The 12,504-nt window shown below is 43.9% G+C and overlaps 1 protein-coding gene across 5 annotated transcripts in view; it reads left to right on the forward strand.

The window, feature by feature from the left end:
• The window catches only part of PHKA1 (phosphorylase kinase regulatory subunit alpha 1), a 3,177,076-nt gene that overhangs the window by 1,256,177 nt on the left and 1,908,395 nt on the right, over nucleotides 1-12,504 (forward strand). For all 5 annotated transcript variants that reach the window (XM_044057561.1, XM_044057557.1, XM_044057558.1 and 2 more), the window contains exon 13: nucleotides 7,331-7,438. In XM_044057561.1, coding sequence (XP_043913496.1) covers nucleotides 7,331-7,438 — 108 coding nt within the window. The remainder of the gene's footprint in view (nucleotides 1-7,330; nucleotides 7,439-12,504) is intronic.

The following is a 12,504-nucleotide window of genomic DNA, read 5'->3' on the forward strand; positions in this document are numbered from 1 at the left end:
GCCGACACAAGCATCCTCCAAAAGGGCCTCATAGAAACAGACAACTGGTGCCAGAGCCATGGCCTCAAGCTAAATGCCAAAAGTGTATAGTCATCCCTTTGGCAAAAACAAAGTGCCCACAAATTACCACATAGGTGGTAATCCATTAAGTACAGAAGAAGTAATTAGGGACCTGGGGACCCAAGTTGATGGCAGTCTCTCATTTGACAACCACGTGGCCAAAGTGGTTAGAAAAACATTTTATATAGCCCACCTAATCATGAAGGGATTCACATCTAGATCAGGGGAGGTCATCGTGCCTCTTTACTCATCCCTCATCAGGCCCATAATTGAGTACAATGCCCCTTTTGGGATGTACCTTACCAGACACCTGCAGCAACTGGAAAGACCCCAAAAGTACCTCACCAAGAGGATCAAAGGGCTTAAACAGATGCCATATGCTGCCCGGTTAAAGAAGCTCCAGCTCTACTCAGTGGCATACCGCCTGTTCAGAGGCGATCTGTGCCTGACGTATAAAGCCATGTCCAACCTGGAATTAATGGACATGCTGCACCTCAGAAAATCCAAATCCCATCGAGCTACACGCCGAGACTTGAACCTCAGCACTGAAATAAATAGGACATGCTGGAGGGACAGATTCATAACCCAGAGGCTCCCTTCACTCTGGAATAAAATCCCAGTCCAGGTTAGGCAGAGTCCCTCATTGACTCTCTTCAAGAGGAATCTTGATGAGTGGATGGGAGATTGTAGGTTTACCCCGGGTATCACTTCTGTGTCATTGTTAGACAGAGGCACAGTATACTAACCTCGAAAAAGGCCATAGCAAAATAAATTTAAAATGGGTGGCGAAAGCCAAACACATTCTGGCTAGGCTTATAAATGCCCGAGGGCAGATAGCCTAGTATGAACCTATGAAGTGTGATGACTGCAGCAGGGTGAACACTCAAACATCTACATTTATGGTAGGTACAAAACTGTACTTTCTAGAAATAAAAAAAAACTGCTAGAGAAAGCATTATCCACGAAGCCCCACCAGAACAGAGAGGATCTGGAGTTTATTCAAAAATTTTTTTAGTGTCAAAAAATACAGGAGACTGGAGACCAGTTTTGGATCTCAGTGTGTTGATCAAATCAGTTCAACAAATGAAATTCTGGATGTTCACGGTACAGTCCATCCTTCTGCTTTTGGAAAAGGATGATTGAATGTGTCCAGTAGATCTTCAGGATGTGTATTGCCACATAAAAATGGACAAGTGCTCCGGAAAGTTCCTCTGCTTCCTGCTGGGAGCTAGTCATTACCAATTCAGAGAGTTGCCCTTTGGTCTTACCACAGCCCCCAGTGTGTTCAAATGTATGGCAGTAGTAGCAGGTCACCTAAGACTGCAAGGGTTCCAGGTGTTTCTGTACTTGGACAACTGGCTCATTACCGCTCCAGCCCAGGCATCTATTGATAGAGGCAAGGGATTATGTTCTCAAGACTTGTGCATACCTAGGAATAACTAAATCATTAGAAATCACAATCAACTCCATCTCAAAGTTTAGAGTTTATAGGGACACTGCTGAATGTGACAACATCTCTAGCATCCTTTCCTCCAGTAAGATTCAAAAAAACATAACTCTGGTTCAGAAAATAGTCCACAGCAAGAAGGTACCAGCATGGCTAATTTTACAGGCTCTAGGTTCTATGGCAGCGACACTAACTCTAGTTCCCTGGGCCAGATCTCACAAGAGAATTCTACAGTGGCTGCTGGCTTCACAGTGGTCTGTGCTATACCAGCTCATGTCTGACAAGATTCTGATCAGTCATTGCAGAAAGGATCTAGCCTGGTGGATTCACTCCAAAGAAATTCTCCTGGGCCCACCCCTTCGTCCTTCAAGAACCCAAGGCCATAGTGACCACAGACATCTCCCAGATGGGGCAGGGCATTTTCTGGGTAAGACTGTCCAAGGCACTTGGTCCCCCTTAGAGGCCAACCTGCATATCAATATTCTGGAACTAAGAGAGGTGTTTTTAGCACTGCAAGCCTTTCAAACAGTTCTTCCAGTGGGAACAATTGCAGTTCAGACAGTATGCCAGTGGTTTGGGTACTTCAGCAAGTGGGGAGGAACCAAATCTTACCCTCTTTGTCGAAAAGCACTTGAGTGTGGCAGTGGATGATATCGTCCAACAGCTTTCTGATAGCCTTGCACATTCCAGGGAGCTCTAATGTGATTGCAAACAAATTGAGATGATGTATTCTCCGGTCTCATGAGTGGTATCTCAATCCAGAAGTGATTGAAAATATTTTCTGTCAGTGCGGCCAATCTTGCTGCAACTTGTTCGCCTCTCCCATAAACAACAAGTGCAGCAACTACTTTGCTCTCATTCCCCCTTCAGGGAAGTCACCATGAGATAGTGTTCTTCACACTTTGGGCCCCATCTGGGCTCCTATATGCCTTTCCCCCGATACCTGTAATTCCAAATTTCTTACAGAAATCACTCAGGTTGAAGAGCAAAGTAATCCTCATTGCTATCTTTTGGCCTCGACAGATATGGTTCCCCTTTCTTTGGCCTTATCTGATTCAACGATCTTGGACCCTGGACCCAGCTCCAGACCTTCTGTCTCCTCCAGACATTGTGAACATCAAGCTGTCAGCATGGTTCCTCCAGTTCCATTAGTTGCTAGGTGACGACCTTTCTTCCCCGTTGCTTCTCATAAGCCTTCCACCCATAAACTGTATACTAGTAAATGGAAGAGGTTTAACTTTTGGGCTCGTGAATGGTATATTGACCCCCCCATTCCACTTTTAGCGATAATATTTTATATTTCCTAGCCTCTCTCTTTCAGTGCAGGACTTTGCCCATCTACCATCAGAATACAACTAGCAACAATTTCAGATTTCTTGATGGTTTGGAAGAATGTCCCTCGGATTTTCATAGACTTTATAAGTCTTTTTTAAAAGGGACAATTTTACTGAAACAGCCTTTCAAAGACCCTACTCCACCTTGGGACCTAAACCCATTGTTGCAAACTATTGTACATTTCCCCCTTCAAACCATCTGCAGACTGATCTAAAGTATTTGTCATGGAAAACATTATTTTTGGTGGCAATCACCTCTGCTAGAAGAATTTCAAAAATTCAGGCCTTATCATGCAGACCACCTTATCTGATTTTTCACAAAGACAGTCTCTCCTTACGAACAAATCCAACTTTTCTACCTAAAGTAGTGTCAGAGTCTAACATCATTCAGACTGTTACTTTGCTGGTATTATTTCCAAACTTTTCAAGCAGAGGCAAGTACTGTCTGCATTTGCTAGATGTTCACAGACAATTACGCTTTTACCTTCACAGGACAAAAAGACGTGAGAAAATCTGACCAACTAATTATTTACTTTTCAAGTGCTAGGTTTGGTAAAAGCACAGTGAGGTTAGCCAGATGGTTCAAAGATTAGATTTCCTTTATCTATGACAAGAAGAAAATTGCCTTGCTTTGGCCTGTTAAGGCACATTCCTCAAGATCTGTAGCCTCTTCAGTTTCCCAGTCTAGAGCTTCAGTGGGTGATGCATGTGCAGCAGCTTCTTGGGCTTCTCACCATAGCTTTATTACTTATTACAAATTAGATTTGGTCTCTAGGGGGTGAGTGTGCTGTGGTTCAGTGGTGCACAGGAATGAAGACCTTTTGGTAGAACAGATAATATACTTTTAAGTTTTTCTGATCTATAAGGCATAGCAGTTATGTCTTACATTGAGGCTTCCTTATCTGTGACTTTTATATCTGTTTTGCAAACTCATTCTGAGGTAATTGTGAGAGAAGGATTGTGGGTGGCAGTGAAGCTCGAGAGTTTTTGGTTGGTGCTTGCTGTAGTGACATCTGAGTGGAACCGAATCCATACATCAAGGATAAATGAAAATGGACAACACATAACGTTAAGGCGAGTTACATAACTTCTCTTGTTTCTGTCCGGCATTCCGTCAGTTTCAAAGGGTCAATTCAAAAAGGCATATAGAACAACCTGTTATTGGACCAGGGCTCCATAAAACCAGTTCCCAAGGAAGAAAAAAATTACTTGGTACTAATCAAGTCTTTTTCTCGTACAAAGAAAAGGAACCCAGAGACCAGTATTAGACTTGTCCCAGCTAAGGAGGCTTCTCAGGGTTCCCAAATTCCAAGTGTTAACATACCATGAGTATGAATGTTTGCAAACTCGTTAGCCTTTACATGGTCACCCTAGATGTAAACAACATTTACCTCCATATTACCATAGGAAAGCTTCACAGGAGAGCATATCTGCTCCTAACTGAGGACTGCTTCTTAAGCCTGAGTTTCACCTTCAATCTTAAAGAAATCAAACCTCACCCCCCTCGTGGAAGATAGTTTTCTTAGGATCCCTCTTGGACACAGGCAGATGGTCTTCTTCCCACAAAAGAAGACAGTTAACCCAATATTTCCATTCCCTGCTACTTAGTGTTTCTGTGACATCTAGAAAGATCCTCTGGGCCTGGGGGGGTACATAGCCTCCTACATTTTGTCACACATGGCATATTGTACAAGAGAAAAATACACTGGGATCTAAACATTTATGGTGTCAGCACCCTTTGAACCCCAAAATAAAGCTTCTCACTTCACTTGCCTGAAAAAGGAAGTTCATTGGTGGATAGAAGCCTGTCTTCAAAACAAGGGAGTCCAATTCCATTTAATTCCAAAAAATCAGATTGTGACCTCAGACACCTTCAGGTTCAGGGCCTGTGGGAGTCTGTTTTTCAGACCCACATCAGTCAGAAGGAAATGCTGGTAATATTCAGGGGCATGATGGCATTCAAAAAATTTTGGAAACTAGGTATCCTTTTGATCAAGAAGACTTGAGAAGTACTACTGTTATATGGTGTATAAACAAAGTGGGATCCAGTCTTATTCCCTCAGCCTCCTAGCATTGCAGTTATGGAATACAGCTAAGGAAATGGGATTACATTATTACAACACACTACCTGCATGGTTAAAACCGCAGTCTAGTAGATTGTCTGAGCAAGATGGTATCAGACTCATTCTAGTGTTTATTGAACAGGAAAATTCTCAACACATTTATTCATAGATGGAGTGTGCCAGAAGTAGACCTTTATGCCTCCAAAGGAAACGGACAAATAAAGGAATATTGCACTAGGGCCAAAAACAACAAGGCTTGGAGGATGGACATCTTCTCCTTCCCATGGACAGGTCTAGTTGTCTATGCTTTCCATCCCATACTACTTATCCCAAGGCTGCTAATCAAAATCAGGGAGGACAGGCCAAACATAATCCTAATTGCACTCTTTTTGCCAAGAGAACATTATTTCCCACTGCTACGGAATATGAGCAGTGAATAGCCACGGCTGCTTCCACAGCAACGGGATCTTCAGCCTCACAGCAGGGGAACCATCATTCACCCCAGCTTCAGCAACCTGAGACTAATAACATGGATTATCTGATTCTTATCCCTCAGGGAACTTCCTTACACAGGGACATCTTAGCCATTCTGAGATGCTTAGAAACTCCAGGGTGAGGAAACCACACCTATCAAAATGCAAGAGATTCTCTGTAGTGCCAGACCAATGGACAAAAACCTTTGTCAATACAGCTACCTTTGGTATTGTCTGTCATGGTGGAACTTTTTTCAAAAAGCTTTTGTCTTTCACTTAAAATTTTTGCCTCTACAACATCTACTTGATTTCCCATGCAGCTCTCTTTTCTCCAGCCCACTGACAAAACAGTTCTTTAGGAGCATCATCAACCTCAAACTACCAAGAAGAGCTTCTGCTCCATCCTGGGACTTTAACCTTGTCTTAGAGAAGCTTACTCGCATACCTTTTGAACCAATATTGCAGACATGACATTTTTAACTTGGAAAACTGCTTTCTAGATATCCAGCATTTCAGTTAGGAGAATTTGAGTTGCATGCTTTTATATGTGCTGTGCCCTTCCTTAGGTTTCACCCTGACAGGGTATCCCTGAACTCAGCCCTGTTCTTTATGCCTAAGGTTGTCAGAGATTTATTGACTCAAACCATTCAGCTCCCCCTCTCTCCCCTAAACCACAAAGCAAGGGAAAGAGGATCCTTCACACTTTGGATGTCCATATGCAACTCTGCTATTACTTGGACAGGACAAAAATTCAGAAAATCAGACTGACTGTGACACTTGCAGCTAACAAATTGGGAAGCCCAGTTAACAGACTGCCTCCAAATGGATTTTTAATTGTATCAAATTTTGCTACAAACATCATGGAAAACGGGTGCCGGGGCATTTTAAAACACACTCCACTAGATCTACAGCAGCTGCTGCTGCCTTCAGCAGGGGAATATCTACCAGTGAAATTCTGGAGGCAGCCTCATGGTCATCTGTTCACATTGTAACAAAACACTGTAACTTCTCTTCTTTATCTAGATATCTAGAGCTGGGTTCATCTCTGCAAGTCAGTAAGGCCGTATAGCTTTACCTTAGTTCTTTCTTCAACTTCCAAATCTTAGTTTTGGTAAACCTTCAAAAAAAGTTATTACTGCAACAGTAAAACGCAATGAACATAGAACAGCTGTGTATATTTAAACATAAATTTAGATGTTTGAGTGTCTTCACTGTTGCAGTAGTGTACCTCCTTCCATCCCCCCTTATTGCCTTGGGTTGGGCTGGATACCCTATTTCCTTTCCCTTATTTTTTAGTTCCCTTTCTCCTTCTCTTTGTTTGAAGTCTGTCTCCCTTACAGTGGCCCTTCTGGGGACAGTATGAGTGCTTTCTGCTTCTGGCTGAAGATGTGGAAAAATGTTTTCTTTATTTGTTGGGGGCAAAAAAGGCCTGAGAACATGACAATGGCTAACGACCCTTATATATTGATGTCCTGTCGTCTGAGGGGAGATCGTCTGCTGGCCCATTAGTAGGAGGAAAAGGTCTCTACTATTTGGGCCAGTTAAGGGCTTCTAGAGCAGGAAATCTCCAAGGATTTATTACTGCAACAGTGAAATCACTTGAATATCTACATTTACGGTAAGTAGAGAGCACTGTATTTTTGATGATCTTCTACACGCTGGTTGTTACAGTACATTAACATGCGATTGGCAGTATGAGTGACCATTGTGTTTTGTTTTGTTGGCTACTGATTTTTGCTCATGTACTTTTATATTTTCAAAATAAAAAAAAAAAAGACAGGAAGTTGGCCCAAAAGATTGTAGAGATGAAATTTATTGTTGGCACGTTCTAGTTATACCATTGTACTCCTCTAAACTTTATATAATTCTGATGTCCAACTTTTAGATGTTTGCTGTCTGGAGTGACCGTTTCAATTTACTTAATTGACTTCTAAAACTGGTTCTGTCATGCAGGTGGATGAAGAATACAGGAACCCCCACACTGTTGATAGAATCCCATTGGGCAAATTGCCGCATATGTGGGGACAGTCCTTGTATATCCTGGGATGCTTGTTGGCAGAGGTAAGTAAATTATTTTAGTGTGCTTTTTGTATCTGTTGTCTTGCTTAACCACATTTGTTGGATCCCTAATAACTGTATTTAATAAATGCATCATAGAAGGATGTGTCTAAGTGGGGTGCCTGTACATTTAGAGTTTGTCAGCCTTAGATCTGGCGTTGTCTTTTTTTTCTTCCATCAGATTCATCTTGTGAGTTGTAATATCTGTCTGGATCCAACCTTGGCACCTTATACCAAATCTTTGGATCCAAGAGTTCTAACTCCTTCCCGACCCACAATTTGCCTCCCTTGCCTGAATTACCTCAGGTCCCTTTTGCTGCCTGACTAAACCAGACATATAGAGTGAGAGCTCCATCATTCTTCACAATAAGTGCAAATCATCTGATATGTCAAATTTTCATCATCTCTGCACATATGGGTTTGGGTCCGAGCTCCCAGATCCAACTTGGCCATTAGCAAACTCGTGGCAACCAAAAAGCTTTTGGGTACCTCCCCCTTACCTGCAATTAATCTCTCCCCATTACCTCGGGCCTTGTTTGGTGCTTTGCGAAGAAGTGGCCATTCCAGATAGCTCTTGGTGTCAGGTTGTGAATTTTCTACAAATTTCTTCAAACTCTATCAAACCTTTATAGAGTTTGATAATATAAGTCGTCTCTGTCTACACCTCTGCAACTCTTGCAATTAGAGCACTAAATTGTCAGTTCCACATGCTGAAATACCAGCAACATACAATGGAACTCCTTAAACAAAAAATATCTACCTTTCCAGCTTGTGCAGAAAATAAAGAATTACAGGAGCTTGTGCATTCTGCAAGCCGTTACTAAACACAGCTCGCAATGTGGCTTTGACTCCCTAGAAGCATCCTACAGGGCAGCAGTCACAGGTTCTGTACTTAGAAGGCATGCTTGGCTTAAGGAACAGACCTTGTCAAATCAAAACTATTGGACGCACCATTGAACAAAGACAATTTGTTTGCCACCAAGGCAGAAGAGGTCTTAAAAAGATGGAAGAAAACGCTAAATCTATGCAGACAGTTAGACTTTTTGCAATTCCAGCCTCCGAGGTTCAGTAGGCATTGCCCCTCCAAGTGCTGATCCTTTCCAGCCCCCTGAAGGCCAACCCAGACAAGACCTAGAAGGGAAGTAGACCCCCCCCCCCCCCGACAGCAGTCCCAGGGAATGCAGAGATCTAAGCAATGGAGTTCCTTCACTTCAAAAACAGGGAATGCTAAGCCACCCCGTTATGGAAAGAACTCAAAATGACTTTACAACTCCACCCCTTACCTCTGCCCACCTACTTGTGCCCCTAGGAGGAAAACTCGCCTCCCATGTAAAAAACTGGGCCTCCATCACCAACAACCAATGGGTCCTCAACATAGTGTCCCAAAGGTACAAGTTTTATTTCCACACACTGCCAACCCCAAAAGGGTTACCAGATCTTCCTCCAAACCAGTGGACAGAGTCCCAAAACCAAGTTCATTCCCTGCTCTCCATGAGGGCAATACAGCCTGTTCCTGCAGATCAGATAGGCCAAGGTTTCTATTCCAGACTTTTCTGGTGATATCAAAATTCAAAATGCTCACCCTCTAGCAGCTTCTTCCTATGCTATCCAAGGATGCTTGGTTAGCCACCCTAGACCTAAAAGAGGCCTATCTGCACATCCCAATCAGGGATTCTTGCAGGAAATATCTGTTTCAAGGCAGGATCTATGCACTATCAGTTCTCTGCCCTTCCCTTTAGCTTATCCACTGGCCTCAGAGTTTTCACAAAATGCCTGGCTCCTGTCCTTGCCTTTTGCAGACAAAGGAATATTCAAATTTACCTCTACTTCGACGACTGCTTGATTCAGGCAGACAGGAAAAGCTGTTACAGCACCTGACCTTTGTAAAGGACCTACTGACCTCCCTGGGGTGACACTATAAATGAAAAGAAATCCAAACTAGTCCCCACTCAAAATATTATATTCCTGGGAGCAAGCCTGGACACAGCATCCCAGATGTGACATTCCTTACTCCAGAAAAACAAGCCTACCTGACAGGTTACTTCTCTCAACTAGCCACTAGAACCCAGTTATCAGCAAGGAAAATCCTGCAAGCTCTGGGGTTCATGGCATCTTGCATCCTACTCATTCCATATGCCAGACTGCATATGAGGAAACTTCAGTGGTACTTAAAAAGCCATTGGTGTCAACAATCTCAGGACCTGGAAACTATCACACCTATGATACCTTGTCTAAGGAAAGATTTTCTTTGGTGGGCAGCAGCATGCAACCACAACTAGGGGCCTTCCCTTTTCACAACCCCACGCCGTCCAGACCCTAACCATAGAGGCATCAAATTATGCCTGGGGTGCGCACCTGAACAACAGGTGCATTCAGGGCCATTGCAGCCCAAATCAGATACATCTGCACTTCAACCAAAAACAGATGCTAGCTGCTCAGCACACTCTTGACCTACTCTCCCCGGTGCTTCTACTAATCCAAACAGACAACACCACAGTGATGTGGTACATCAACAAGCAGGGAGGGAACTTGCTCTTATTCCCTCTGCAGGCTAGCCATGACCCTTTGCACATGGCTTCAGCTATGCAAATTCACCTGCTAGCACAATTCCTGGCGGACAACTTAAGCAGAAATCTCCTAGACCCACACAAGTGGCAACTAAACCACAGCACCTTCAATCTTGTAACCCAGAAATGGGGCACCCCGAAGGTGGACCTGTTTGCCTCCCACAACAATAACCAGCTCAGCAAATTCTGCACCAGGGAACCTCACAGCAAGGCCTGCAAAGTGGATGCCCTATCCTTCCAGTGGATAAACCTCTTGATCTATGCATTTTCCCCTCTACCTCTTCTTACAAGGGTACTACTCAAAATATGGGAGGAAAAAACAATTCCTCTAGACTGGCTAAGCCAACACTGGTACCCACTGCTGTGCAGTCAGTCACCCCTGCCTCCTTGGCACCTACCTCAGATCACAACTCTCCTGACCCAGCAGAATTGAGACTTCATGCATCCACAATTGCAGACCCTGAACCTGGCAGCCAGGGTTATTCCGTGACCTCTCCTCCAGTTGCCAGCCTAAGCAAGCAAGTCTTGGACGTTATACGTGAGGCCAGACATCCCAGCACTAGAAAATCCTATGCTGAGAAATGGAAAAGGTATTGCACATGGATCCAGGCTAAAGAAGCTGAAACAGCACAGCCCTCCCTACATCTCATCCTGGATTACCTAGCAGACCTACTTAACAGGGGCCTATCCTTCTCTTCTATTAAAATTCATGCCTCTGCCATCTGTGCTCATTATAGCACAGAGCCACCTCTCTTTTCTCACCCTCTCATCAAACAGTTCCTAAGAGGGGCTAACAATGTAAGGCTGCTCAGAAGATCTCCTGCCCCAGCTTGGGACCTTAACTTTGTGTTGGAAAAGATCATGCTAGCCCCCTTTGAGCCTGCAGCTTCAGCAGAGTTCAAATTCCTTTCTTGGAAAACAGCCTTGCTTTTGGCCATCACTTCAGCTAGAAGAGTTTCAGAGCTACAAGCACTTATGGCTATGAAGCCCTTCATCATATTTCATGCTGACAGAGTCTCCCTCCGGACTAACCCAACTTTCATGCCTAAAGTGGTGTCCAATGTGGCTGTCAAACAATCTGTTAATTTGCCCACCTTTTTCCCTAACCCTCAAAATAAGGGGTAAAGGATTCTGCATTCTGTATATGTGCACAGACAGCTCAGATTCTACCTGGATAGGACTAAGCCCTTTAGGAAAACTGACCAATTACTAGTCAGCTTTGCAGCGGGGGCAGAGGGCAAGGTCATATCCAAACAAACCATCTCCAAATGGATGGCACACTGTATCCATTTATGTTCCAAACACCACGGGAAACCTCCCCCTAAGGGGTTCAGGACACATTCCACCAGGGCAACCTCCATCTCTGCAGCTTTTCTCAGAGGGTTCTCTACTTGGACATCCTGGAGTCTGCAACATGGAGTTCTGTTCATACCTTCACCAAACATTACCACCTTCCTATCTTCTCCAAATCCAGGGCAAGCTTTGCAACCGCAGTCTTGCAGGGCATCCTAGCCAGCCCCAACTCTTCTTGACTGCCTCCACCCTTTACTTCAGCTTTGGGAATCAACCCAAGTGTGATGACTGCAACAGTGAAACATGAAGAACATAGTACAGTTGTGTGCACTTACCATAAATGTAGATGTTTGAGTGTATTCACTGTTGCAAAACTGGTTTCCCACCCTCCATCCCCCTTGTCTCTCTCTCTCTCTCTCTCTCTTTTCCTCACTCCTTACAGGGATTTTTGGTATTTACTTTCTACTGGTGGTGTTCTTCCACCATACCCTAGATCCCTATTTGGGGGCTCCTGACATTTGGGGCAAGAAAAGCTGATGTAATGGCGTCAACTGTTATACCATTGATGACCCTGACGTCAGTTCTGGAGTGACAGCAATTGACTCAGAAATACTGAGCCTCTGGTATGTGGGCCGACTGAAGGCTACCCCTGACAGGATGACCCAAGTGTGATGACTGCAACAGTGAATACACTTAAACATCTACATTTATGGTAAGTGTACACAACTGTACTTTTTTCAGCTTCTCAGAGACCTTGTTCCTAAGGTCAGAGAAAGGGTCTTACCAGGACACACGTGGAGAGTTTTCCTCCCAGAGGCAGAGGGGGAGACGACAATGGAAGACATCGCCCTCGTGGCAGAGGAGGTCTGCAGAACAAAGGTTCCCGAGGAAACCTTTTCAGTGCTCTTTCAAGAGGAGGCTTGATTGTCCACATCTGGAGGCAATCAGGGGTCATATATCCCTGCACTGGAGAGCCTGTCAAAACATAACTTCTGATGTCTGGGTGCAGAGGATAATATCCAGGGGTTACCAAATTCAGTTTTCCCAACAACGTCTTCCAAACAAAAAAATCCCAGACATTCCACCCAGTCAAAGGGATCAAGCAGTTTCACAAGTTCTAAAACTGCTTGAAAAAAGTCATGAGCCAATGTTATGCTACACAAGTGGTCCCTCAACCAATATGTAGTGGAGAAAAATTTCTGCACATGG

This window comes from Protopterus annectens, chromosome 15.part0, assembly GCF_019279795.1.
Source record: "Protopterus annectens isolate FY-2018-M chromosome 15.part0, PAN1.0, whole genome shotgun sequence".
In the NCBI taxonomy this organism is placed as follows: Eukaryota; Metazoa; Chordata; order Ceratodontiformes; family Protopteridae; genus Protopterus; species Protopterus annectens.